This window comes from Choristoneura fumiferana, chromosome 24, assembly GCF_025370935.1.
Source record: "Choristoneura fumiferana chromosome 24, NRCan_CFum_1, whole genome shotgun sequence".
In the NCBI taxonomy this organism is placed as follows: Eukaryota; Metazoa; Arthropoda; class Insecta; order Lepidoptera; family Tortricidae; genus Choristoneura; species Choristoneura fumiferana.
Window position 1 is genome coordinate 6333398 of NC_133495.1, and position 27377 is coordinate 6360774.

A 27377-nucleotide genomic window follows, 5' to 3' on the forward strand; every position below is an offset into this window, starting at 1 on the left:
CTTTATTGAAAAATCATAAGATTGTGTTTGCGATTGTTTGGTCGAGTAAGATCCAAGGTTTCGGAAGTTACTGTATTTTATAGTCAAAATACCATTTACAAGTCCCGTATATGGAGGAGTTAAGAAGCACAATGTCGTGAGTACCTATGAAAAGTTTTAAAACTTGAATAAAACATTAAAAGTACTTGAAATTTAAAAATATTCCAAGTAAAACACCTAAAATTCCAAAAGAATTGACAGATTGAGTAACTTATACTGAATCGCTAAATTTGACACTGAAGCGATTCAATTCCTACTCAAGTTAAGCGTCATGGTACGAAAACCGCTTGAAGTGAGTGAATGAAAATGTCTGTATCGCTGTCGCTGAACCGTGCTTGAACTGAATCGCAAAAGTAACATCGTGGTACGAAATAGCGATAATCTGAATCGTATTAAGAGAGCATGGTAGGCCCCTACACTTATAATTTGTAATATCAGTTGCGCTTTGACGTTTTTCGAAGAAAATCCACTCCCACTCACCATACGAAACACGGTAGCAAAACTACTATTTCACGCCGTTATTCTGTGGGAGTGTGGTACTAACCCGGTCGAGCCGGCCCATTCATACTGCAGCCAGCAAGTGGTTACAGTAAGGCTCTACCACATAAAAAAAATAACTAATACTATTTGATTGTAATTTGTTACGCAATTGGGACCATGTTGACGTTTCACGAAATTCCCACGGGCTAGCGCAGTTCAATGAGGCAACGCCACGGACGTAAACTAGTTCTTGATAAGCATCACATCGTTATAATAAATAAAAAGTTATTCGAACAATCGCAGCGTTATCAAAAAGCACGCGTAATTACGTTTTTCCGTTATCGTGATGTCATCTATGAAATCGCTTTTATATTGCTTTTAGCCAACTTTTCTATGTTAAAGTAAAATGTAAGTTAAATTGATATGTTTGTTATTATTGGTACATTACATTCTTTATTGAACATACATAACATAGTAAGCAGCAAAGAAAGAAAAGGTAGGTACCATCAGTCAAATAAGTGGTCTATCAATTTTTAAACAAGTTCCTATCAAATGAATATGTCGCTAAAGTAGAACTTTCAAGTTGACAGACAAGTTTATTGGCATTATTGTTTTGTGACATGCAAACGATTATCAACTTTAGGGTGGTAGACCACATATTTGGCTGATGGTATATACAAATTTTCCAAGGAAAACAATAAACAGTCTTATCGCTTCGGTGTTTGCTTTCCATCAGGTGCTTCGCTTTCTCATTTTCCCTATCGTATAAAAAATCAAATAACTTTATTTCAGCGGAAAAAAATAATACTGAATTTAATCAAAACAGGATCTAAAGCTCCTCATAACAAAAGGGTTTATTAAAGAAATTAAAAATAACGGGGACTGTGAAATTGTTAAAATTTAATTTTCACTGACCCTTTTTCCTTAATTTCACATTTCCTTTCTAAGTTCCGAATAAAAACTTTATTTTTTTCAGAAACGAGTATATTTTTGTCAGACTAAAAGAGAAACAAGTGACCATAAGGCTGGCTATTTCCTCCGTTAACGTATTGGCCTTGCCATACAACGAGGAAACGCAGCCAGCCTTATGGGCACCCTGCCCAATAGCAGCCACTTGGGTGATATTTGTAAATATATACTTTTTCATCACACTTGCTCGTAAGCAGTGTCGTAACATTAGGATTAGAGTAAGTTAGTTTAAGTTCAATTTTTATTTATTTTTGTTAATTATTGTATATATTATTTGTTTGTTTATAAATAAAAATATTAGTTGACAAAGAGAAAAGGCGAAATGTTTCGACTTTTTTTAAAGGTTCTGCCAAAATAATCTTATATTTGGCCAGTGCCCCGCTTACTAGCTTTTGCCCGAGACATCGTCTATCAAAGTTTGTCGCTATTCTGCCGAAACTATGCAACTTTCCAAGATAAAAACCATACCTTCGCAGGTTTTCAAACTATATCCATATCAAACTTTATCAAAATTGGTTCAACAATTTAAGCGTGTAGAGGTAACAGATAGACAAACATACCCGTAGCAAATTACAAGACAATCATTGGACTAGAAGTAGGTGAAATTAGACACCAACAAACAAACTTTAGAAGTTAAACAAAGGCTTGCAAAAACAAATATTTCAAAAGGTACAATTTAGGTAATAATACGGTACTACGTAATTTATGCATTGCCACGAGATCTACTAATTCGGACATGTCAATACGTGCACTAGAAATGGGTGAACATCCCAAATGGAATTCCCATTTCTATTATAAAAATGTATCCACAATACATCCCTTCGGTTTCCACAATGTCATGGAATCCAAGAGTCAAGGACAAACCTATACCACCCATTATGCCAAGGGTTCAACACGAACCAACACAATTTGACAGATCATTTCTCAAGCTGTCAACCGGCGGCCACTGCGCCGCACTTAATGGCATTTTAATTGTGTTTTATTAATAAAAGTCCGTAATTAATGAGCCAGACTCATATAAATTAATATTAACGTCAAACGGAAACGCCTTTGCAGTTTATCGTATACTGTGGGATTTTATTGGGAATATAATTTGCATTTGATTGCCAAAATGTTATTAAAAAAATGGTTTTTAATAACTTCGAAAATCGGGTTTAATAAAGAATAAAAAAGTTTTTTTATTGATTAACAGTGATTTCTTAAACTTGTTTATGGATACGTTTTTAAACTAAAATAAAATCGTCAAATACGTGTGTAATCGTTACTAATATATTACGACTAGGACGACCAGATGGTGGTTAGAGAACCTGACTACGAAGCTTGAGGTCCCGGGTTCGATTCCCGTGTCGGGGCAGATATTTGTATGAAAAATACGAATGTTTGTTTTCGGGTCTTGGGTGTTTAATATGTATTTAAGTATGTATCTATCTATATAATTATATTTATCCGTTGCTTAGTACCCATAACACAAGCTTTGCTAAGCTTACTTTGGGACTAGGTCAATTGGTGTGAATTGTCCCGTGATATTTATTTATGTATTTCAGACTGAAATGTATAGGATTGCGTACACTTTCCCACTGCGGCGTACGCTTACCCCACAGCACTCTATGGATATATTTTTTTACCACATTTTCACGTCTAAACTACTCAACCGATCGTGATGATATTTGGTATGAAGTTTTAGACCCCTTCTCAGTAGTTCTCATGGGTGGTTTTTATCCTTCATTGGACAGTTTTTATCCCGAACAATTGTATACCTAGTTTCCGCGGGCGTACGTTAAAGGTATCTATTTTTCGCAAACGAAGTAGCGGGCAACTGTTAGTAGGTATCGATATAAGTAAATTGCTAACTCTTGGGAAATTATGTACCTATCTACCTAATAAAGAAATTCATTCTCATTTGCATAATAATATGAATTACTCCGTGAATAGTGTTCGTTTAATGCAAACGCCAGCCGACGTTGACTGATTGTTCTCAAATTACACTAATTCTTTCGGGTGCGGTTAAAGTACGACCCGTAATTGTCGACCAGGAATGAACGACGAAAATGTATGACCTAGGCCCTATTTCACCACGCTGACAGGTGCGACTATACTACATTCATAGAGAGCCATTTTGAAAATACGCGTATGCAAATCACAAAACAACAATTTGTAAAGAAAACCTGACCCAGTTTTAATCTCATGTTAAGATTTACCAACACATCTACAACAAGTAACTGTCGAATTATAGGAAAAATAATTATTTTGTTTTATAACATAATTGGTATCATATTTCATATAAATATAAAGATCCCTTTGTCTGTTTGTCTGTTAAGAACCTTTTTTGCGGAGTCTGGATTAATGAATTTGAAATGAATCTCAAATCAAGTATTTAATTTATTAACAACGAAAAAATTTAATTTTGATATCCACGCGACCTAAGTACACAATCATTTTAAATTATATTTTAGTAGTATAAGTGGGATCGAAAACCTATAGAGTGCCTCAACAAGTAAGAAGTGCAAAAACCACATTCAAAATGTATGAATAATTAAGACAGCGGCACTGGGCGAAGTTCCGAAAACGCATATATGCGTCGGTGGCAGTGAATGCGTTAACTGTATTTGCGTTGTCATCACATCAAACATAATATTTGCACCAAATTTGAAGTCGTTCCGATCACTGAAAGTGGTTCAAAACTAAGGGTAAAGCTACACGAGCGTAACACTTTGTGTTGTGAGTATTTTCGGTCGCGTAATTTTGGGTTTATACAATAACATTACTTTTAACAATACTATTTGTTTACAACTCATTTTGAGCCGCCGTGTGGCACAAACTGGGCTTTTGTATAAAACCTAGTGCAACAGATATAACGCGACCGAAAATAAGCGTCTCACAGCTGAAAAAATGACGGCTTCACCCTAAGTTAGGTACAAGCTTACAAGCGGATAGAGACTCCTTACAAACGATAGAGTACCTATTAAAGTAGATAAACATCCCTTTGAGGTGCGACGACTAATACATATTACTGGCAGTAGGTCAGCTAGGTCACGCGATGCGGTCATCAGTCACAAATCTAAGGTAATCTGATACGCTGGCCTACTGTTCATTAACTAAGCAAGGTTTTGTGGCCATTGTAGTTTTGGCTTAAGGTGCTCGATTTAAGAAAATGAGGAACTTTGGTCATTTTTGGGATTCCGTACCTAGTTGAAATGGTAAAAACGGAACAGTTTTGGTTAAAATATTGTTTTTCAAGGTCCCCCGTCCCACGTATGTGATTTTTGTGAAATGGAAATGGGTGAATTTCTGAATGAGCATACGTCGGTTTCGCCATCTCTGTATGTCCTCGGTTTAGCTCAAGGAATTAAGTAACGAAGTGGTAGAATGAAATATTGAAAGTTTGATTTTTTAGGATAGGTTTACCCTACCCTGCATAAAGGAGGATGTTTTTTTTTAAACGGAGAAGTGCGGGTTTCTGAATCACACATACGTCATACATACTTTCTTACACGTGTGGTAGCAAATCTCAAGGTAAAATGTTGTATAAAATTATTACTAGGAAAAGCTAAAATTGAAAAAAGCTTACTTTCATAATGTAGGCATAAGGACGGATTTAACAAAATTCCCCTAGGGATAGAAAATTTGCAATGAGGGCAGAACTGTGTGCATAGTTTGGTAGGTGAATAAAAACAGTAAAAATTAAAACATTGGCATCATCATCATCATCATCACACCAGCCGTAAAACGTCTCTTAGACATGGCCTTCCCCATAACAAGGTTACTTGTCCAAAAGCTTGAAAAGATCCCTTTTAGGGATGAGTTCGCCTTTGTTCTTTGTATTATTGTGTTTTATATACAATAAAGTATGTACAAGAAATTAAATAAAAGTACATTTTTAAGGCTGTGTCCGCTGTTAAAAAACAATGTGTTTTTTCCTCCTCAAAGGTAAAAGTTGTTAATATTTTATTTAGCATTTTCTACTAGTCCTCTTTGTGCCGGCTTATTCAAACTTTTGAGCCGTTAAAAGAAAAAAAGTATTAGTCCACAAAAACCGAATTATGCTACTAAACAATTTTTGTTCATAAACTTGAACGAGCCGATTGAAACACCCACACAATGGCCTTGTTTCTTCATCTTGGGTGTAAAAATGTTTGTTATAGGCGTAATTAAAACGTTTTTAGATTTCAATTGAGTGCTTTTACGAAATTGCTTTTAAGGCATGGCGCTTGTTTGTTTCTGATAGAAAACTCGTGAGTTTTGTGTACATTAATTTACTGATATTAAAAATGCATATGCGAGTTGCGACATCCGAAAACATCGTGAGGAAACCTGCACCACCTGCGAAGAAATTTAATAGTGTGTGAAATTCCCGATCCACATTAGGCCCGCGTGGGAACTAAGGCCCAAGCCCTATAATATTGGAGCCCCGCGGCGTGACATCATCTCTAAGTGAAAACTGTAGTCACCAGTACCAACACCTGACACTACAAAGCGTGCAATAAATATCTGATAGGTACGACTCTATTTCTAAGGCCGGTACAACATGTCAGATATTTTTGCACGCTGTGGCAGATACTAATCTGCCACAGCGGAGGATTAAATAGTTTTAATGCAGATACAGTCAACAGTATACAGTCAAGTGCATATGTATATATTCGAACCACTCAAAAATATGTTACCACTGCCTTATTACTTTGGAATAAGAGTCGGTGGTACATAATTTTGAAACGTTGAATAAGTTCATATTTTTACACTTGCCTTTACATAGGATGAGAAGATTTATGTATAGGTACTAATATATTATATGTTTGAAGCCGTGGTGGCCGAGTGGTTTGACCTATGGCCTCTCAAGCAGAGGATCTTACTCGAGAGGATCGAGGCTCGCACCTCTGATTTTTTCGAAATTCATGTGTAATTCCACATTTGATTTTTTTTTGTACCTAATAATATTGTTGTCTTGAGTTGTTTCTTTCTTTCAAATTTACCACGAGCTTTACTGTGAAGGAAAAACATCGTGAGGAAACCTGCGCAGCAATTCAACGGTGTGTGTGAAGTTCCCAATCCGCACTGGGCCCGCGTGGGAACTACTGCCCAAGCCCTCTCATTCTGAGAGGAGGCCTGTGCCCTGCAGTGGGACATATATAGGCTGGGATGATGATGACGATGATGTTATTATATGTAAATCAGTTACCTGCTATTAGTAGAATTAACAGAGGTATTGGACCGCGACCGACGGTTGCAGATGGAGTCGCCGCAGTTGACCACTCCCCCCTTCGTGGTGATGCTGAAGGTGCGGAGGCGGTAGAGGTCGTCCGAGATGCGAGGGTTGTACGGCTTCTCTGGTAAAGAGCAGACGCGGGGGCGGGAGTGCTCCACCACTGAAAGAGATGCGAGATATCAGAGGTACTAAGAGGAAGGAGTAGAGAGAGGTAAGTGACCGAGCTTCGCGCCGGCTGAAACTCGAAGACACGTATTTTGTCGGAGGACCAAACTGAATCGATTTTTCCCCACACAGCACTACTAGACTAGATTATTCTGTCAGTTAGATGGTCATAAAATATTGAACACGTTTTCTTTTGTCAGTCAAACAAAAAATGATGGAGATAAAGCCAGTTCAAGTCCCGCGTGATTTACATCACAAAGTTAAATAAACAATAAATTTAAAAAATCAAAACCCGACTGCGTTAAAAAATACTAAAAAGAAGAAAACAAGAACAACGTGGTCTATAACGCAGTCGGGTTTTGATTTTTTAAATTTATTTTTTTATTTCATACCTTTTTGATATTTCTGTGAAAACGGTAAATAAAAACACATAACTTGTGTATATTTTTGTAATCTGTTTTTAAATCCCTTCATGTTTATAACCTATTCAACAGGTTTGAATAAAAAAAAATTTAAGACTCACAATTTGACGCCAAAAATCCGCCATTATGTTTTTTAAGAATTTTATGTACCCTGTGTCACTCGCGTCATTAAGACGAATCCAATGACGTATCATTTATCAAAATCGGTACAGGTATGTATGGGTCAAACACATAACCCTCCTTCTTCGCAGTCGGGTAAAAAGTGACACTTTTTAGCAAAGCCTGATTTCACAGTCTCCCGAACTTTGATGCGCTTCATCTTTTTAGTTTTGTCTGATTGACAATAGAAAATATTCGGTCCAATATTTACTCACAATCTATCTGAATCTGACGAACAGAATGGAATAATATTTTTTTCCAGAAAACTAACCAACTGTCGAAGTCGTTACATTCGTTTCCGAAATACCCTCTAGTAATATTATAAATGTATAAGTTGCGTTTATGTTGCGTGTCAGTTCTCTCACGTACTCACGCTACTTTACCGATTAAAAATATTCCAAAGTTCAAAAGCCAGGAAAATCTGACTTATATCTTAAAGATTTTATTAACGCATTAAAATGCATTCGTTAAGTTAGAAACTAGAAACATTTGATTTAGTAACTCCTAAATTGTGAGTAACGGACGCGAGTACTTAAGTACTTAAAAAACTTCCAACGTTAAGTCCAGGAACTTGGTTAAATGATGAGAAAAGTTACCCCGCGCTATAACGATGTTATAATTCTAATGGCATTTTGTTATCCAACTTTTCGAATCTATGTTAAATCATAGTCAAGTAAGTCAAAGTTTTTCCAAAACATTCGATAAACTCGAAGGTATATTGGAATTTGAAGTTCGTTCAAACTTGATTTAAAATTCAAGAGGCACGAACGAGCTTTCGAACACAATGTTGGAATAATTACATTAAAGACTGAAACGTCCCGAGTAAGTAATTGTCTGCTAACGTTTAGGTAAACGTATAAACGTGGGCGGCTCACCTGGCAGCTCAAGGAAGTTGGAAGTTCGCCGCTGCCGGCCGCGCATCGTGTTCTGAAAGTTGAGAGGGCCAATATCCTCCACGGAGTCGCAATTTGACACCGTCGATTCTCTAGAGCCCCTTCTACTAGCCAAATAAGCTAGGCCTCCCTTCATTGAGCCTCTTCTCATTGGGGAACAGGGTCTGCTTATGCTGGTCGATCTGGTTTGAGGGGTATCGTCAGTCATGTCGGTTAAATCTGATGTAGATTTGCGACAGATGCGCGATGAGATTGTGGTAGCCTCGTCGTCTGCGTCGTTTATGATGGCGGAAGGTGTTCCTGGCATCGCGTCCATGGAGTCGTCCGTGTGGCTCGATACGATGCTTGGAGACGTCACCAGCCTGGGGGAGCTCACTGTGGAAGTTGACCCGTATAATTTTCTCGTGCGATTAGGGGAGACGTAGCCAGGGTTGGTGTGTATGTGGACTGGCGGTGGTTTTGGTGATCGGGACTTCTCGCGACGGCTGTGCTTCAGAGACGCGGAGTAGTGCAAGCCTTGATGCCGGTCGAGAGGGTTGCAAGGGCTGGAGCGGCCCGATGGAGATTTTTGAGGGAAATTAAAATGTCTGGGACTCATAGGACTACGATGACCATGCGCTATAGGGGATTTGGGGGGTTGGTTGTGCTTGTCGTAACTGCATCCGGACTGGGGTGTGTAGTAGCCAGACGATGAAGTGCTGGAGGTGATGGAGGGGCTTTTTTGAGGGAAGACAAAGTGACGCGGGCTTTTAGGGGTATGGGGTTTGGGAGAAACGGGGGGGTAGCCGCCGGGGCTGTTCACAGCCATCATGAATTTTACCACTGGAACACCGCAATCATCACACTTTTACCTGAAAAAGAAAAACATATTTAAACAAGTGTTTCAGCTGAAATTCTTTTGGGAATCCTTAAACAATTAATGGCGGGTCGTAGACACTTAAAGTTAATTTGAAAGGAGCGAACAAGAGCGAAACTGAATCACAAGAATTACAACTCAAAAAGTAAAGTTTGCGGAAAATTAAATTTTCCAATGTTGTCGATAAATCAATTAAGAAATTCTTGGCGGTGTCTAATTAATGTGAAACACGTGGAGTTGCAAAGTTGGACGCGGTAAAGTTGTGAAATGAAGTATGTTCCTAAAACCACCAGATAAATATGCTTTTTACTCGACTACGGCAAGTAAAAGGAGGGTTATATACATACGCATTGGGTGCATAGGAACTACAGCCCAAGCTTTTTCACTCTGAGATGAGGCCTGTGCCAGTTATTGGTTGGTCGTATGTAAATATATAAATTATTTTATGCTGGAGTTGATAGTGTATGTACATACCTACATTTTATTTTCTGGGATAATTCGTTCAAAATAGAGAGATTGTTTCAGACACTGACTTAAATGATTTCGAGTTCAGTTTATAATACAATACAATACAAAGACTCTTTATTGTACACCAGACATAGTAAGCGATACAGAAAACAAATTATATATATTATAATTTGTATTTTCAAACGACATCAAAAAGGGTGAAGTTCTTAATTCGTCTCTATGTTGTTTTTGTGGTAATCAAATATCGATTTCCATTAGTAAACAAATCAGGTACAGCATTCCAAATGCTTTAAGGACTTTCAAAAACATTACAATATTACCAAAATAAATTTTCGTTTTTTTTTTGTTTTAAAAATATTAAGCTTTAAAGTCCTAATTTTTTTAGAGTTCTATTTTTCCCCTCTATTAAGCTAAACTGTTAGCATGAAATGTCGGAAAAATTACAATAAGTAGTCGACTTTATACACGTACACAGTGCTCAGCAACCGCTTAGAAAACTTTACAATATCCATCAAAAGCTAATATTGAATATTTATAGCATTTCAGTATAGAACCCGCAGCGCGCGTTGCCCGACACGCATTTGGGCTATTTTTTATTCATTATTTAAATTTAAGGATGCTGTATTGGACTTTTAACTACTTTTCCTGGCAGGTGGTAAATTAAAGAGGGCGGTTTCTAGCAGGCACAGGCAGGTGAAACGTAAGTTGGCGTCGCCCAGCCAACTTACGTTTCGCCACTGAACAATTCCTCAAGTTTTTCTCTTGATTCCTTCTCATAACGAGGTAAAAAGTTGTCCCTTTGTAGAAAAGCATTAAGTTGGCTGAATCACATCATTCGACGTCTAAATTACACCCACCTATGATTTCACTAATCAATTGCTCAGTCAACCGCGTGAATCAGTGAGGTGTACGTACACTCACCACCAAAACGATTGAGTTCATTAAAGTGAAAGTGTTTAATAATTCATGATATACTCTAATTTACCATTAGTGCGCATTAGACTTGATATTAAACTTTTTAAAGAAAAATATTAGTAGCGTTAAAATATGTCTTTGTCTGTCTACAGTGACATATTTGAGTCAGAAGACCAATGGTCGCATTTTTGCACGCCTCTGACTCAATGAAAGCATACCCTTGCATGAGTAGGTATCACAATAAGTATATATGTAGCTCTCGTAACTTCTCATCCGTCTCTCTTCTAGCTCTATACTGTCCTCATAAAGAAATAGACGAGACCTATCTCGAAAAAAAAATTATTACCCTGTTACTAACAAATTATTGATTCAATTTTATTGTCTGAAACAAATGGTTTTTATTTTTATTTTTTATACCATCGTGTAGCTTTCTGCACCAGATGAATTAAGTAAATAAGCCGTATCTTACCTATCTATAGCATGAACAAAACAATATTTATCATATTTTCATTTTCCCATGATTTACCAAGTGATTTACTATTTCTACGACGTTACTGTAACCATAACTAATATCAAACCAGTCTTCAAATCAAAGATAAATCATCAACCTTTGGCCTCATCTGCACTGAGAGGTCAATCACGGTCAGTTTTTAAGTAAAAAAACTGTCGCTAAGTCAGTTACCGGTAGGTAAACTAAGAAAAATAACATCCAGACCAATACGATATTTTACTATTTTTTATTTATTTCATAAATCAAAGGTAGATAAGATGTGCTATCTTATCGAACAGAAAAACAATTTACATAAATTTTATTTGTAACAGAGTTAGAAAGATTTGAAAGACTTACTAGGGTGCGAAGTAACACGCAACTAGCACCATATCTACTGCATATAGAAACGCGTTTTAGAAAGGGCTTATTCACTAAACATTGTCTGCATATCTATATTTTCATAATAATTACAGGATATAACAAATTCAGGAGTCGCCAAATATCGTATTGGCAAAATCCTATTTCCGATATACATAAACCGAAGCCGTAAACACTTCTGCGGGCGACGGTACTCAAGTCAGATCGGTGTTCAGTGGCGACGAACTAACGAATGGGCAGAAGTTTAGTGCCTGCGATGTTTCCACGGCGGTTGCGTCATTGTTACAGGCGCCGATTGGCGCAAGCTATAAGCGATAAGAAGAAAAGTATTGAACACAACTAGTAAATATAAACGGTTGAGATACCTTAGGTATTTTTTCACCAGCGAGGCGAGACGCGACGAGGCCAGGCGGGACGACAATTGAAATCGCGCGGACCCATTTCCACCAAAAATTACCACCGAAGATATCGCGCGAGCCGGCCGGCGCGATGACACGCGAGAATCGTTTTTTCGATGTAGAGTTATACTCTATGTCGGAAGCAATACGGTTCATTTTTATACCAACAAATAATTCAATTCAAGTCTCGCACATCCTCGTCAATCCTTACTAATTCCACCAAAGATGCGCTAGGAGAGGATTAAAAATCTCGTCTCGTCTCGCCGCGCCGGTGGAAAAAAGTCCGCCTTTGTACAATACATGTATCTGAAAGTTAGTCAACTGTATTTTGTTTCTTTTCTTTTGTACAATAAAGAGTTTTTCATAGTCTAACAAAGCAACACAACCGTTGACCATGCTACCAAATGTTAGTCTAACATCTGGTTGTATGGTGAACGGCTGTGTTGCTCTGAGTATGAGCTCGAAACGCGCCAGTGTAGTTAGTATGCTGATAGATGGGTTTGTGTGATTTGTGTGTGTTCTTACGGTGTGGAGGTGGAGAAGCTGCATGAACACTTTTTTTTTTTCAAGTTTCTGAATGCTCGGTGTGAAAAGTTGTATGAGCCACTCGGGAGCAAAATTATTTTCATCTTGGACGTTAACACTTGAATCCCTCATTGCGCTCAGGATTCTATTGTAGAATCCTTCGCTACATTCTGGATTCAATGTACGCCCTCGCCGTAAATACACCATTTTGCTCCCTTGCGACACAAATAACTATTAAAAAGGGCCTTGACAGACGGACGGATGGAACACAAAGTGATACCATGACCGTAATAGTAACGAGTGAGGTAAAAATATACACTTTGTATTGAAAACTAAGTAGGTATGAGACTATGCTCACTCGTTTCCTAACCAACCGTCGCCGTCGCGTATCATGTACCATCAGCCAAATATGTGGTCTACCACCCTAAAGTTGATAATCGTTTGCATGTCACAAAACAATAATGCCAATAGACGTGTCTGACAACTTGAAAGTTCGACTTTAGCGACATATTAATTTGATAGGAACTTGTTTAAAAATTGGTAGACTCCTTATTTGGCTGATGGTACCTATGCGCTTGACAGCCGGTTCCTGACAGGTTAAAATTACGGTCACGGTATGATAAATAGGTAGAAACTTGAATCCTCACAACAAAATAACATACGATACGACACGATGATACGGTGTAGTGGGTAGAGACCCTAAGAGTTCCGTTTTTGGTGACTGATGTACGACCCTAAAAAGTAATCGCTTGTAACTTGACCCAGGGAGTAAAGGGCCCGGATACAATTTGCCGCAACATTCTGCCCCACATCAGCGCGCCTTGACGCCAGATCAAAGCGGCGACTGATGACCGTCATTCGTGGGCGTGGCCTACTTATGAAAATTATTAACTTCTAGCGGGTGTGAAAAAGTCAGATATGACGTAAGAGCAGTAAGGTTTGAAAGTGGATGCCATACGAAGGTACCTATTACTAATGTGCGAAAGTTGGTGATTATGTGTGTTGCTATTTCTTGCTAAGTTTTCAATTCCCATCCCCATCCACATTTTGAACAACACCAACAACACACGCACCATTGAATTGCTTCGCAGGTTGGTGCAGGTTGCCTCACGATATTTTCCTTCACCGCAAAGCTCGTGGTAAATTTCGAATGTAATTTCGAAAAACTTAGAGGTGCAAACCGGGGTTTGAACCCACGACCCTCTGCTTGAGAGGCGATAGGTCAAACCACTAGGCCACCACGGCTTTAGTATTTAATTAATTTATGACTGACGAGTTAGTGTAAGTTATTGGTGTGCAGTGGATCAATTTCAACGTCAGGGATAAGCAGCTGATTTTTTTACGCCTGCGGTAGCTCACCGACCCCCCCCCCCCTCCACACAGCACATAGCAGGGTAGGAAACACTAGGGCTGTCTACCCTCAATGCACGCCCCAGATTGAGACGGGTCTCCACTGAGCGATCCGCCATTTTCGGTGCATTAAGCCCTGTGTCAAACAAAATCATGACTCCTTGGGCCATGGACCAATGACGCATGAGTTTGAGAGCTACGATGCCAAGAAAACCTGACAATAGTGTTTAACATAGGCTACAAACTTATAACACGTATCGTACCCCTCTTTTTAGCGTCGGGGGGTCTGTTTGTCTATATCAGTAAAAAATCTAAAATTACCCTATTGCGTACATTCTGCTTATATTAGAAGCAAGACTCTGCTAACACTAGATTGGGTATCAATAGATATTTACAATACAGAACCCTTGGTACGCGAATCCGACTCGCACTTGGGCGATTTTTTGGATATTACATGTGGGAAACGGAACGTAGGTGTGAGTAAGAGAGTGGGATGTATGCCAAGGATGAGCGAGATAGAGATATAGAATGGGAATATGGCGGATCTCTCTGTATTACAACTTGGCACGGCAAAACAGTTGAATTAGTGCCACTTGTCCCATGGGACTACTGGGAGTAAATCGTCTCAGTTGTCCCATCAATGGGACTAGTGGGATAGACGGGAGATTTTGAATAAATTTATAAAAAAAAACATTATTTTGTTTCACTCTGAGCAATCATCCCCACATTACATTACATGTTACACGTTTTAACATTCCGTATCCACCATGAGAGTGGATGCGATCACAAAACTCACTTAAAATATTTTTAAGCTGTTTTCACTTTAGCTCCTATTTGAATTTTATATTCACTGCTTTTATTCTCCGTCGATGAGTCGTCACCCTCGAGACGGCGCTTCATTAGCATAAGTGGAAAACTCATCGCTTGTCTTTTCCTTATCCCTTTTTGTTGGTGGCGAAATGAAGGCGTTGAAACTGTTAAGGAAAAATTTCACAGAATGCTTAATAAATGTATGTATGTAAACTCTTTATTGTACAAAGTAACAAACACAATTGACAGACATTGAGATATATGTACAAAGATGTCTACCAGTCAACCTTTGAGTGGATGAGAGGAGCATTCAGTTAGCGACAAACAAAAAGTGAGTTTAAAAGTTAAAATAGCTAGTGGAAGGTACAATACAATGCTTTAAATAATATAACATAAATCTATAATAGAGACCTAACATAAATAAGTGGAAAGTATCAAAAAATCAGAGTTACAGGCGCAAGAAGTTCAGAAAGTAATGTCCTACGCTAGCTGACGCGGTTTGCACAAGGCGGGTGGACGCCTGTTGAACCATAGTAATTATGAGCAGCGCTAACTGCAGGGCCACTACGAAACTCGAAACTCTAATTTCGTATCGTACCGTCCCTCTCGCTCTCGTATTGAATAGCATAAGTGTCAGGGACCGCACGACACGAACTTCGAGTTTCGAGTTTCGTAGTAGCCCTGCTGCACGCGTCGCGCGCGACTGATTTTACATGCACCCGCGCCCGCACGCGTGGCACCCGCGCCGTGAGCGCGATTCCCGCTTGGCAAATGACTTTAGTGTGATAATGGCCAAAATTAAAAAAAAAAACAGTTCCAGTTCGTGAGTCCGGTCCTGAAGATGCGAGCTTTATGCCATCCAACGCAACCAAAAAAAAAATAGTTCTAAAAAATCTTACATTCCGTTGATAGATAATCCTTAGGGCCTAGGTATGCTAGCTGCCGCGGGTGCACAGAGTTCTTAGGTACGCCCTTTCTTACTTGAACGTGGTGGTGGTTTTTTCGCGATTAAAATTGAGTTTTCTCGAATTTGCGTGTTTTTGTTACGGAGCATCTACATCCCGAACATACGAGTACATGAATCAGTTGGTTCGCTGTACTCTGTATGAATGTTGATTGTTGAGCTCACGATCCCTCAATGTCCTCCATTGTTTTCGTACCTATTCAACCCAGAGAAATACTCGTTACCTTTTTACCGAGAGGAATTAAGACTTTTTCTGTACCGTGACGTAACCGTACCCTCTTCGGTGCTAGAGTCCGAGACACCTCGGCGGACGACTCAAGTACTCTTGGAGGTACTTCAAAGGATCCGAAATAACAACTCGGACTTTGGACTTACTAGTCAGGATACAAGCGATTGAGAGCAAGAAAAAATATTTCACTCCTAATACTTTACCTATAAATTCATTTTGCCCAATATATATATATAACAAGGCAAACGTACGATTCCATTGTGTCATGAAACTTAAATTTACGCGTTGTAAAGTAAAAGAGTTAAGACTACCTTTTGTTAGGTAATAATTTCCCGGCAGTTTGTAAAATCCACGAAACAAAGAACCAAGTATTATTGCAAAAACAGTATAAGATAGTACGAAGGTGGTAGCGAACCGGATGTACATCTTACAGTGTCCAATATACTTGCGATTTTTAAACGATTTTATTTAGCTTGTCCTGTTTATTGTTCTTCTGTCTTTACTTCCGCTCATAACAAAATATTGATTAATTTATTGTACACAATAATAAATTAAAATTACACTAATTTAAAAATATTAATAAAAGTAAAACAAACTATTAACTATAATTAAAAGAAATTTGAAAAAGTATCCCCCCGCGGCATAGACCCAAAAGATGCTGGCAGCATTTCCTCGCTGTATAGCAATGCTGATTGATACGTTGTGCGAGGAAGCTGCCAGCTCTACGGTCCCCTGTGGTATCCGAGAGACGTTTGGATAATTCAATAAAATATTTGATGTAACTACGTGATTATTAAGATCGCTTTCCAATGTTTTATTATTTTTGAATAACGACTTTGAACGAAACAGTTTGAGCACGATGGAAGAATATTGACCCTCCACTCCACCCAGTCCGGTCAAATCAATAAATTTATCAATAACATAGCATGTTCGCTTTTATCGCTGTTGATAATGCACGTAAACTTAGCCTGATATTACTGACTGATTCTACAAATAACTAAATGAATGCATTTGTTAAGATTTTTCTTCAATAGGTATTCTAACGTGGACGTCACTTCGATATAAGATCATCTCGCCCGATATTGCTAATCCTGCCCTGACGCAGCAGTGCTTGCACTGTTGTATTTCGGCGTGGAGAATAAGACAGCCGGTGAAATTACTGGCACTTGAGGTATCCCATCTTAGGCCTCTAGGTTGGCAATGCATCTGCTATCCCCCTGATGTTGCTGGTGTCTATGGGTCGTGGTGACTCTTACCATCAGGAGACCCACTTGCTCGTTTTCCATTTAACACAATTTGATTGCAATCGCGAGCTTCAGAACGTTAGATAATACGGCCTCTGGTCCCGTCGTATTGATTGAGATCCAACTTCTTCCGATGAAAACACATTACTCACGCATGCATCTGCAATCAGGGGTATTGCGGATGTTTATGGGCGGTGGTGATCTCTTACCATCAGGAGACCCACCTGCTCGTTTGCCATCCAGCTGAATAAAAAAAACATCCTCTCACATCTCTGATCAGCCTTAGGCCGTGGTTCCCACGCGGGCCCAGTGCAGATCGAGAACTTCACACACACTATTGAATTTCTTCGCAGATGTGAGCAGGTTTCCTCTAATGGTAAATTTCAAATTTCGTGCATGAATTCAGAAAAATTCAGAGGTGCCTGTGTTTCAAGTTCAACCCACAACAATCCTCTGCTTGAGAGCCCATAGATAGGTGTTAACCCCGTGTGGTGTCGGGTAAGAATTACACCTCTCCATTTCTTCCGTGGATGTCGTAAGAGGCGACAAAAGATATAGGTTAAGGTGTACCGTGTAGGCGACAGGCTGTCACTATTGTACCGTTTATGTCAAACTTTAAACCTAAAATTGCTAAAAGTGGCTCCGCAGCGGTAAAGTTTGGTGTGCTTTGCCTACCCTATTTGGGAATACAGGCGTGATGTTTGTGTGTGTGTTAGTGTGTGTTACACTCCTCACAATCTGTCATCATTTGTCTCCGATGGTTGCCTTCCTGATGCAAGCGTCTATCTCTTTAGTTCTTAACAAAAGACTAGAAACTAGATATCACGAAGTATGTTAATAACAGGGTCTTGTTATATGCACACAAAGCTTTACAATATTCTCAATACTCCCGTGGGACGCAAAAGCCCATCACAAATCACAAAGGCATATTATAATTATTCCTCGGCCTTAGACTACCCATTGAGTGCAACTTATTGAGTGCTGCCCACCATTGGATGCCGCCCACCATATAACGGACTCCTCGGAGTAAATACTTTAAAGCCACGACGACTGGAGGCTTATTTGGATCAACGCAAAGTTATGCAAACGAACTGAATAATTGTGAATCGAGAGGCTTTTTGGATAAAATGCTTTGCTTGTTTCACTTTGATTTATTAGTACATAAAATGGCGAATAATGTTCCAGCGTTTTGACCGCTCTGTTAGACTTCACTACCCACGATAATCAACACAACGGAAAGACAAATAGCAAGAATTGAATTGAAGAATTGAATGATCACGCTAAATTAATCATCGGTATTGTCTTTAGTTTTCATAAAAATTTAACCCTGATCATCACTTCTTTTCCCCGCCGTGGTGGCCAAGTGGTTTGACCTATCGCCTCTCATGCAGAGGGTCGTTGGTTCAAGCCCCGGCTCGCACCTCTGAATTTTTCGAAATTCATGTGCGGAATTACATTTGAAGCTTTACGGTAAAGGAAAACATCGTGAGGAAACCTGCACAAACCTGCGAAGCAATTCAATGGTGCGTGTGAAGTTCCCAATCCGCACTGGACCCGCGTGGGAACTATGGCCCAAGCCCTCTTGTTCTGAGAGGAGGGCTGTGCCCAGCAATGGGACATTGGAGCATGGGCTGGGATGGCCTCACTTCTTTTAATAACATCTAGCAAAACTAATAAAAGTCGCAAAAACGCTGAATATCCGCGTACCTTCCCACCAGTAACTACTCAGCCCTATACAAAAAAAAAGATTTTCAACCAAGTCCTTTTAAAAAAGAGCCTATATAGGGGAGGGGGGGCATAACGGGGCCACGGGGCATAGCGGGGCGAGCCTTATGCAGCTCGAAGCGAACGCCGTACAAACTGACAAATGCGTCGCTATGATTGGTTCTTAGTCGGCGAACGACCTTCATAGGCGAGCCACGCCATTGCGGCACGCGTTTGTGTGATATAAACAAAAATATAAAAACCAGTGTTTTTCTTAAAAATTTAATGAAATTGAACACCGATCCTTTCTAAAACGTACTTATGGTTGTGATTAGTACTGAATGTGTTATGCTAGTGTTGTAGTTATTTTTGTTTTTTTTTTAACTGTCGTTATGTTGCTAAGAAATAAAACTATTTCGTTTGGAAGTTGTGTTTCGTTATTTATTATGAGCACTCCACAATACCCCATAGGAGACCCCACTTTACCCCTATACACGGGGCATAGCGGGTCAAATGCCTTTTTTCATTTAAGTATTCACATCTAGTAGCTTAATTAAATTATCAACATAAATGTATCCATAGTCATTCGCAATGTATTAAGCTATGATTTTAAGTTAAAACTTTTAATTTAATCATATTATTTTGGTTTTTAGGGATGTTTAAACGTTAAGTACCCTACTATGCCCCCCTCTCCATACTACCTACCTACACACCGTCATTCCACTTATGTTACTTAATGTTATGAGTTTTCATGTCCATAGCTCCATGGATGAGGTATTTTTAAATAAATATTATTGTTAGTGTACGGTTTACATAATATTGTTTACATATTGAATTTTAATTTGACATTCTTAATGTTTTTTTTTATTTTTTATTCTGGCTGACAATTTATTGTAATAAGATTTATTTTTTTGTATACATTTGACGATCCTGTTGTGAATTTCTTGTAATTAACTGACATGTGTTTATAATGTATTTTTTCAAAAGGTAATAAATAAATCGAATCTAATCTAATCTACGTATTTAGTGTAAATGTTTCGCGTGAAGGTATTTCTAACGCGGGCGAAGCCGCGGGTTAAAGCTACCCTATCGATAGTTCTATGGTAAAAGACGCACTACCTTTTTAATAATATGAGATCGATTGTTTATTTTATACTCATCCAGTGTTAGTATAAGCGACCGAGCTGTTTGTTTGGCTTCTATTTTTTCTCCCGCCTTTTTGGCTGTGGAGCGCGGATATATTTACTTACAATTTACAGTCTGAAAAGAATAACGTATGATGACCGATTGAAAACTAGAGGCTATTGACTTATTTAAAAGGATTGGTTCCTTCTTCGCCGGATTCCAAGTTTGTCAGATTCCAAACTCGTCAGATTCCAAGCTGAGGCCGTATTTCCTAACGTTTCTGATACTCGCGATCGCTATCAAACGACAGATTTCGCATACAAAAACTGACATTTGATTGCGATCACGAGCGTCAGAAACTTGTCAGAAACGTTAGGCAATACGGCCTCAGGTCGGATTCTAAGTTCGTCAGACTCCAAACTTACTTATTTAAGTAGACAATTTATTTTGAGGTTAGTTTTTATTCTTAAAAAGTATAATATTAAAAATAACTCGGTTCTGGCGCTTTGCTGGCCGCTACCGCGGCACGCTCGCTTTGCTTGCTCGGCTCGCGTGCTGTTGGGTGGCAGTTTTACCTAACACTCCTCCTCGCTTCGCTCGTCGTCGACGACACCTAACGGTGACATGCCTTAAGTTAGAATAAGTAGGTTGCTTTATAATTTAATAATTTGATTGCCACCAATCCGACGAGTTTGGAATCCGACAAACTTGGAATCCGGCAAAGAACTTCGAACTCTTTTGTCACGATTTTTTGAAGAAGATACGTTCCTAAATAAGCTTTAAAGTAAAACGTACACTTAAATACTATGAAATAAATAGGAAAATAAACGGGTCTTAGATACCTTAGACCTTCAGATTGCAAATCCTACAGTGTAGGACCTAGATATAATGTACCGCTGAACGTTGATGACAGCATTATCGAAATTATTGATCGAATTACACGTGGAGTTTATACTATTTTATCAGCTAAACAAAAATCCTGAGACCTGTATAGTATACATCCACAAATCAGTTCAACGGTGTGTGATAAGTTCCCAACTCGCAGTGGACCCTCTCTCTCTCTTTATGAAAAAGAAAGAAAGAAGCTTTTATTCGTGATAACATGGGGGGAAAAAATAAAACAACAACGCCCATGTCACAAAATGATTCCGAATCAGCAATCTGCCGATCTTGCAATTTGCAGCCTGAATTAATGAATGTAAACGAATGAGAGCCTCAGCCTGACTGTGCGACATACATATACATTAATGTAGAAGTACTGTATACAATATTTACTGCGACCGAAGTATTTCGTAAACAAACACTTGATTGAAATTTTGTTTGCACGTCTTTTGATACTGAACCGATCCGAGCGGGTTTCATTCCGTTTATGCAAATACGTAGCGATGAAAAGATTGAGTGCTTGAGTCTCAAGAAAATTGAGTTACGACGTTTTATCGCCTCGCGCTTGGTAAATAGCCTATTGTGGGGTGATTCCTTTTTTATTTCAATTTTAATGCGGCTGTTTTGATGTCGGGCATCAAAAGAGCTCTGAGCGATGTAATGGAAAGGCTTCGTTCGTAACATTATTTTTATTATGTTTGAAAAAATATACTTAATTCATTAATTGGCATTGATCACTTTTTTACAATGTGGTCTAATCCAAACCATTTCGAGGAATAGTTTTATTAAATCATTTTATAACATTTTAGTAAAAATATACTTAACTAGGAAAAACGTAATGACTTTTACTTTGAAAAGGTTCCATGATGGCTCATGAATAAATGTCCTTGACCGTACACAAACGTCGTCAGAGTCTTATAGTTCCTTACTATGCAATTATTATTGAGTGTCCGCTCTGTACTAATCGTACGTACTGCAGTGTTATTCTTTGCTTCAGTCGCAGTACCTCTGTGCTATTACTGGTATTAGCTCACACGGGTGCAGTCAATATTTACAACGCGCTGTCGCCAACTGACAAACTACATGTTACATCGCCGTCTCGCTCTGGACTCTGTTTACCCAGAAACTACCGACGTTTAGATATTTTATGTTTTTTATGAAAATTCCAATTGAAACAATACTACTTTACTATTATTAGATTTTTTTAACCTGCCGTGTTATTACCTTTCAATTAAATTCAATCAATTCAAATAATTTGTTTCATTTAACAAAAGACACATAATATATAAATAAATACACTTAAGAAGGGGTTAGTAACTGATACACATACATACTTATAACTAAAGAAATGTCAATTTTAGCTACCACTGTATTGAGCTGGCAGGGGAATGCACTCATAGTCCCGCTGAGTGTAGTATCATAGGACAGCATTATAGGGCAGGGGTTTGTACATCTTATTTATTATCTTGTTATTTGTTAATTTCATGAACAATAAAGAGATTACAAATACAATACAATATTATCAATTACAATTACTGAGGATGTAGGGTTGGTCTTGCTCGCGTATCCCAAATCATCCTGTATAAGTATAGGTCAAATCATGGTGTCAGATTTTTAAACCCACTTCAGTTAGGATTTAAATTTTCCATACACACTATGTGCAGAAATTGAAACCAGTATCATATGTTCTTTAAACTGCATGAGTACGGCTACTGATTTTCGAAATAATATAACTTGATAATACTATTAGAATGATTTACGAGCATTAAATATGTAACTAATACTAAGATAGAGCTCAAATTAATCTTTTTAGCAGTTATTACAATTATTTACAGCTGTCTCTACACCTCTACTACTCGTAATTTTTCAAGTTCAACATAATTTCTACCATTTTGAAGTAATATTTTTATGGTTTCAAAAATCTGCCCCATGATTCAAAGATTTCACCTTCAAGAAATCAAATTAAAGCTAAGCAACCGATTGGAGACAATTTAAGAAAAAAAATGTAGGTTTAGTCACCAGCACCAATATCTGACACAATAAAGCATACACAAATATCTGATACGACTCTATTTCTAGGGCCAGTAGGATACATGTCAGATATTTTTGCACACTCCGCTGTGGCAGATATTATGCAAGTGACTGTCATCATCATCATCAGCCTACAGCAGTCCACTGCTGGACATAGGCCTCTTCCATGGCGCGCCACAACATCTCTGTCTTCAGCCCCTCGCATCCATCCGCCGCCAGCGATCCTCTTAAGGTCAAGTGACTGTACTGGTGGTTATATACACTGTACAATAAGCATTTATAAAAATAAACTGCTACAAGTTTTTTGAGAAGTCGAGGGAATTCAAAGGAGTTCAAAGAAATATCGGTGTCGGAATAAAATTATAATTCCGTAAGTTATCAGCGAAGCTTCAGTGAACAAGTTTCTTCAGAAAATTCGCTCGCATTCATAAAAGAGTCGACGTTTTCATTAATTAGTTCTAGATTGTTGTAGAAGATAGTAGTTATAATGGGTAAAAAAATGCCACCGTTTTCAAATTTAACTGACGGTACAATTTTTTATGCGTAAATGATTTTGTTTTAGATTGGGAAACAAATTTACGTAAGTTTTTAAGTTATACAAAGAAAACATCACCGACTAGTGTGTCAGAATACCTTTACCATGAATGAAGTACAGAATTTAAGAAGGACAGTCTCCGTGTATCTAAAAGTGTCCGTGAAAAGGTGATAAATAAGACAGCGCTAGCACTAGCGAGTGGGTAAATTATAAAGGAAGCTTTATAAAGATAAACACCGTAAAATAACTCAATAATGCTTTTAACAGATCACGAAAAATCAATCACCATCCATTTTTTCTCACAACAGCTATTTTAGGATATACTAGCTGGCCCCGCAAACTTCGTTCTGCCTTAAAATCAATTTATATTGTGTTACCTTATTAGCCATGTACTTTTTTTTATAGTGAGGAATCAATGCGAGCACGCAAGCGAGGGAGCAAGCATGCATGCAAGCCAGTATGCAAGTAACCATGCACGCAAGCGAGGGAGCAAGCAAGCATGCAACCAAGTATGCAAGCAAGTATGTATGCAAGTAACAAGGCATGCAAGCATGCAAGCAAGCATGCAAGAAAGCATGCACGCTAGCGAACATGGAAGCATGTAACCAAGCATGCATGCAAGCAAGCATGCAAGCAAGCATGCACGCTAGCGAACATGGAAGCATGTAACCAATCATGCAAGCAGGCATGCAAGAATGCAAGCAAGCATGCAAGCAACCATGCACGCTAGCGAACATGGAGGCATGTTACCAAGCATGCATGCAAGCAAGCATGCAAGAAAGCATGCACGCTAGCGAACATGGAAGCATGTAACCAAGCATGCAAGCAGGCATGCAAGAATGCAAGCAAGCATGCACGCTAGCGAACATGGAAGCGTGTAACCAAGCTTGCATGCTAGCAAGCATGCAAGCCAGTATGCAAGAAAGCAAGCAAGCGAGTATGCAAGCAAGCAAGCAAGCATGCAAGCTGGCATGCAAGCAAGCATGCAAGCGAGCATGGAAGCAAGCAAGTCTAAAGAAATCTAGGCTATCTACACTAAATATAATGATGTAGAAAACTTATCTGTTATAATTAAATTCTGGTGATGATGCCGCATATGATGAAATTATTAATTTTCACTACCTAATATATCAGAACAGATTTTTTTGGGTACTTTAAATATATATAATATATATATTAATTTCACCAATGGTATTAATTTCACTTTGCCATTTGCGCAACACAATCCAGCGGCTTCATTTTTGTACTTCAATGCCTTACAATATGGGCAAACTGAGTTCATAGATCCAATAGCAACGCATTGGTAGGCACTGTAGTCAATTGTAACATTGTAATTGAAAGCAGCTCGATTGAAACTTACAACATTATTAGCTGCATTCAGCTCATTACGCTCTGCACGGGTTTGTGCTATCCGAATCCTTTCAATTTCATTTCGCACTTGACGTTGCTGGGCTGTTCGATTACTCTGATAATTAGCTTGGTTTGTAGCATTTCGAGCTCTTCGACCTAAATTGCTTCGCCCTCGTCTTATAGGTGGCATGAGTATAAATAGATTAAATCAAAACACAAAATAAATCAACCAGTCAATGTAAATTGAGGAACGTAAACAAATTTGTTTTTAAATAATTTATTGAATCAGGCGTTACTTTGCGGAGGTCCATATCAATGAACTAAAATAATTTCCTTGCTCACCCGCGACCTTACGATAGCTAAGCTTATGCAAAATATGCGTGTTCATGCAGTTCCTCCAACTCCACACTGTAAGAACACACACAAATCACACAAACCCATCCATCACCACCACCACACTACACTCGTAAGGTCGCGGGTGAGCAAGGAAATTATTTTAGTTCATTTAAATTTGTTTTTGTTATTATTTAGTAGGTAGTATTAAGGTACTCATGTCATAAAACTCATTTACTCGGCAATTTTCGTTCCACTTTAAACGAAAAAAGTAGTGTACGAAAAAAAATTGAAGAAAACGTCCCTATTTCAGACACTATAGGTCCAAACATCTTCCAGCCAAGCAAGCAAGCATGCAAATGCAAAATAAGGGGGATTAATAAAACAAAACGCCTAAATAAAATTGAGTAGCAAACATTCGCATCACTCCGCATTTTACTAAAACCCACAGGTGATGCATTAATTACCGCACTTCCATACTCGCATTTTCTTTTTCCCAGCAATTTTTCCAGTTTTTCTCTTCATAAAAACCTTCCCTAGACTTTAACGATGATATGAAAAAAAAAAAATAGCTGAATTGGTCCAGCCAATCTCGAGTTTTGCGCTTAGCAACACATTTTAAGATTCATTTTTATTTATATAGATAGATTTAGGTACTAGATTATTTTAGACACTTACTCGGGTGCCAATCTGAAGGTATTTGAATCTATTATTTGCCACTTAAAACCAAACAATTTTGTTACGTTTCCGTCATTTAACGCGTTCACTGCCACCGACGCTTATATGCGTTTCCGGAACTTTGCCCAGTGCCGCTGTCATAATTATTCATACATTTTGAACGCACATGTGCGTCGGTGGTACCTGTGGAAGTCAGGTGGCAGTGAATGCGTTAAGATTATACTCTAAGTGATAGTAAAGTGACTGGGCATACACATGTTTTCTTTCCGTGTTCATAATTTGTTTAAAACCAATCTGGCATATTTTTGCAGATGATTGGGTTAGTTTACTGTAAAGTTATACAGGACAATTCGGTAGACGTGAGCAGGACCAACCCTACATCCTCACTAATTGATAATGGATCGGTCACAATCATTTTTAAGTAAAACCCACACACTTTTAAGAGCGTTTATACCTGCTGAGCTGGCAACGTTGCATTTTTGTTAGTTTTTCTCGATTATTCCATAAAAATTTAATGAAAATTAAAAATGTTTTCTGATAGAACACTCTTAAAATATAAGTTAATGTGTCTACTCCAATAATTATTCGTGATAGACTTTTATGTTCCTTATAAACGAATTAATGTTTATGACCGGTTTTTAAAGAGAATAAAAGTCTATACTTAACGAATAATTATTGGAGTAGATACATTAACTAATATATTATTATTAAGAAGTGTTCTATCAGACAACATTATTAATTTTCATTAATTTTTTATGGAATATTCGAGAAAAACTAACAAAAATGCAACGTTGCCAGCTCAGCAGGTATAAACGCTCTTAACTGCAGAATGATCAAGCACTTAATGTTTGCAAAATAAAAAAAATATAATAAATTTATTTGGTGTAAGAAAGTATGTAAGGTGACCCGGGGCTATTGCAGCTGGGGGATATTGTATCTGAGCCATCTGATGGCGTCCTTACGACGTCATGTTCGTCATGTTCATGTGTGTTGTGTGAAGACAGTCTTCTGGCGAACACAACGTAAAATGGCCGAGAAGAACATGGTGTCGTAAGGACGCCTTCATAAGGCTCAGATACAATATCCCCCCAGCTACAATAGCCCCGGGTTACCTTACATTAAATTTTAATCTGAAATATAACTAGTTAACAGTGCACCAAAAGGGATGCCACTCAGCAAATGCCGATAACTGAATTTGATTTATTTTAAATGAAGTTAATCTCATATTAAATGATATTGTAACGGATAACTCTCTTCTTAAACCGTGTTTAGCGCGACATGTTACGGGCTATTTCGTAGCCCTTTTTCTCAGGAGCACGCGACTCGGCGGCTGCCGCAACACGCACACTAGTAGTAGTAGTAGTAGTGTGCGTGTTGCAGCAGCCGCCGAGTCGCGTGCTCCTGAGAAGAAGGGCTACGAAATAGCCCGAAACATGTCGCGCTAAACACGGTTTAAGATGTGAGTTATCCGTTACAATATCATTTAATATGAGTGAGTCTCACGGTAGTTAATCAATCATTAATACTGGTACGATATGATAGCCCAAACTAACTGGATTCGGTAGGGTAAGTCCTGCTCACGTCTCACCCTGTATACAATTTTCATCCTACAAAAACATTATCTTCTCGCTCGCCGGCAGTGGGACTACTGCCTTAAGCTTTGATCTTTCTAAAATAAAATAAAGGCAGCACTGTTGAAATAGATTTGCAATGTTTCAAATACCTCTCGAAAATTGAAAATTAAGATAACGGTAAAACAACGCCTACATCAAATTTAATGCAGAC

General features: G+C 38.5%; 1 protein-coding gene across 1 annotated transcript in view; it reads right to left on the bottom strand.

Moving 5' to 3' along the window:
* Nucleotides 1-6657: 6657 nt before the first annotated feature.
* The window catches only part of LOC141441930 (uncharacterized), a 75120-nt gene continuing 54400 nt past the window's right edge, over nt 6658-27377 (bottom strand). Inside the window, exons 3-4 of the mRNA XM_074106820.1 lie at nt 8310-9178; nt 6658-6848 (exon numbers count right to left, since the gene is read on the bottom strand). Coding sequence (XP_073962921.1) covers nt 6658-6848; nt 8310-9138 — 1020 coding nt within the window. The 5' untranslated portion in view covers nt 9139-9178. The remainder of the gene's footprint in view (nt 6849-8309; nt 9179-27377) is intronic.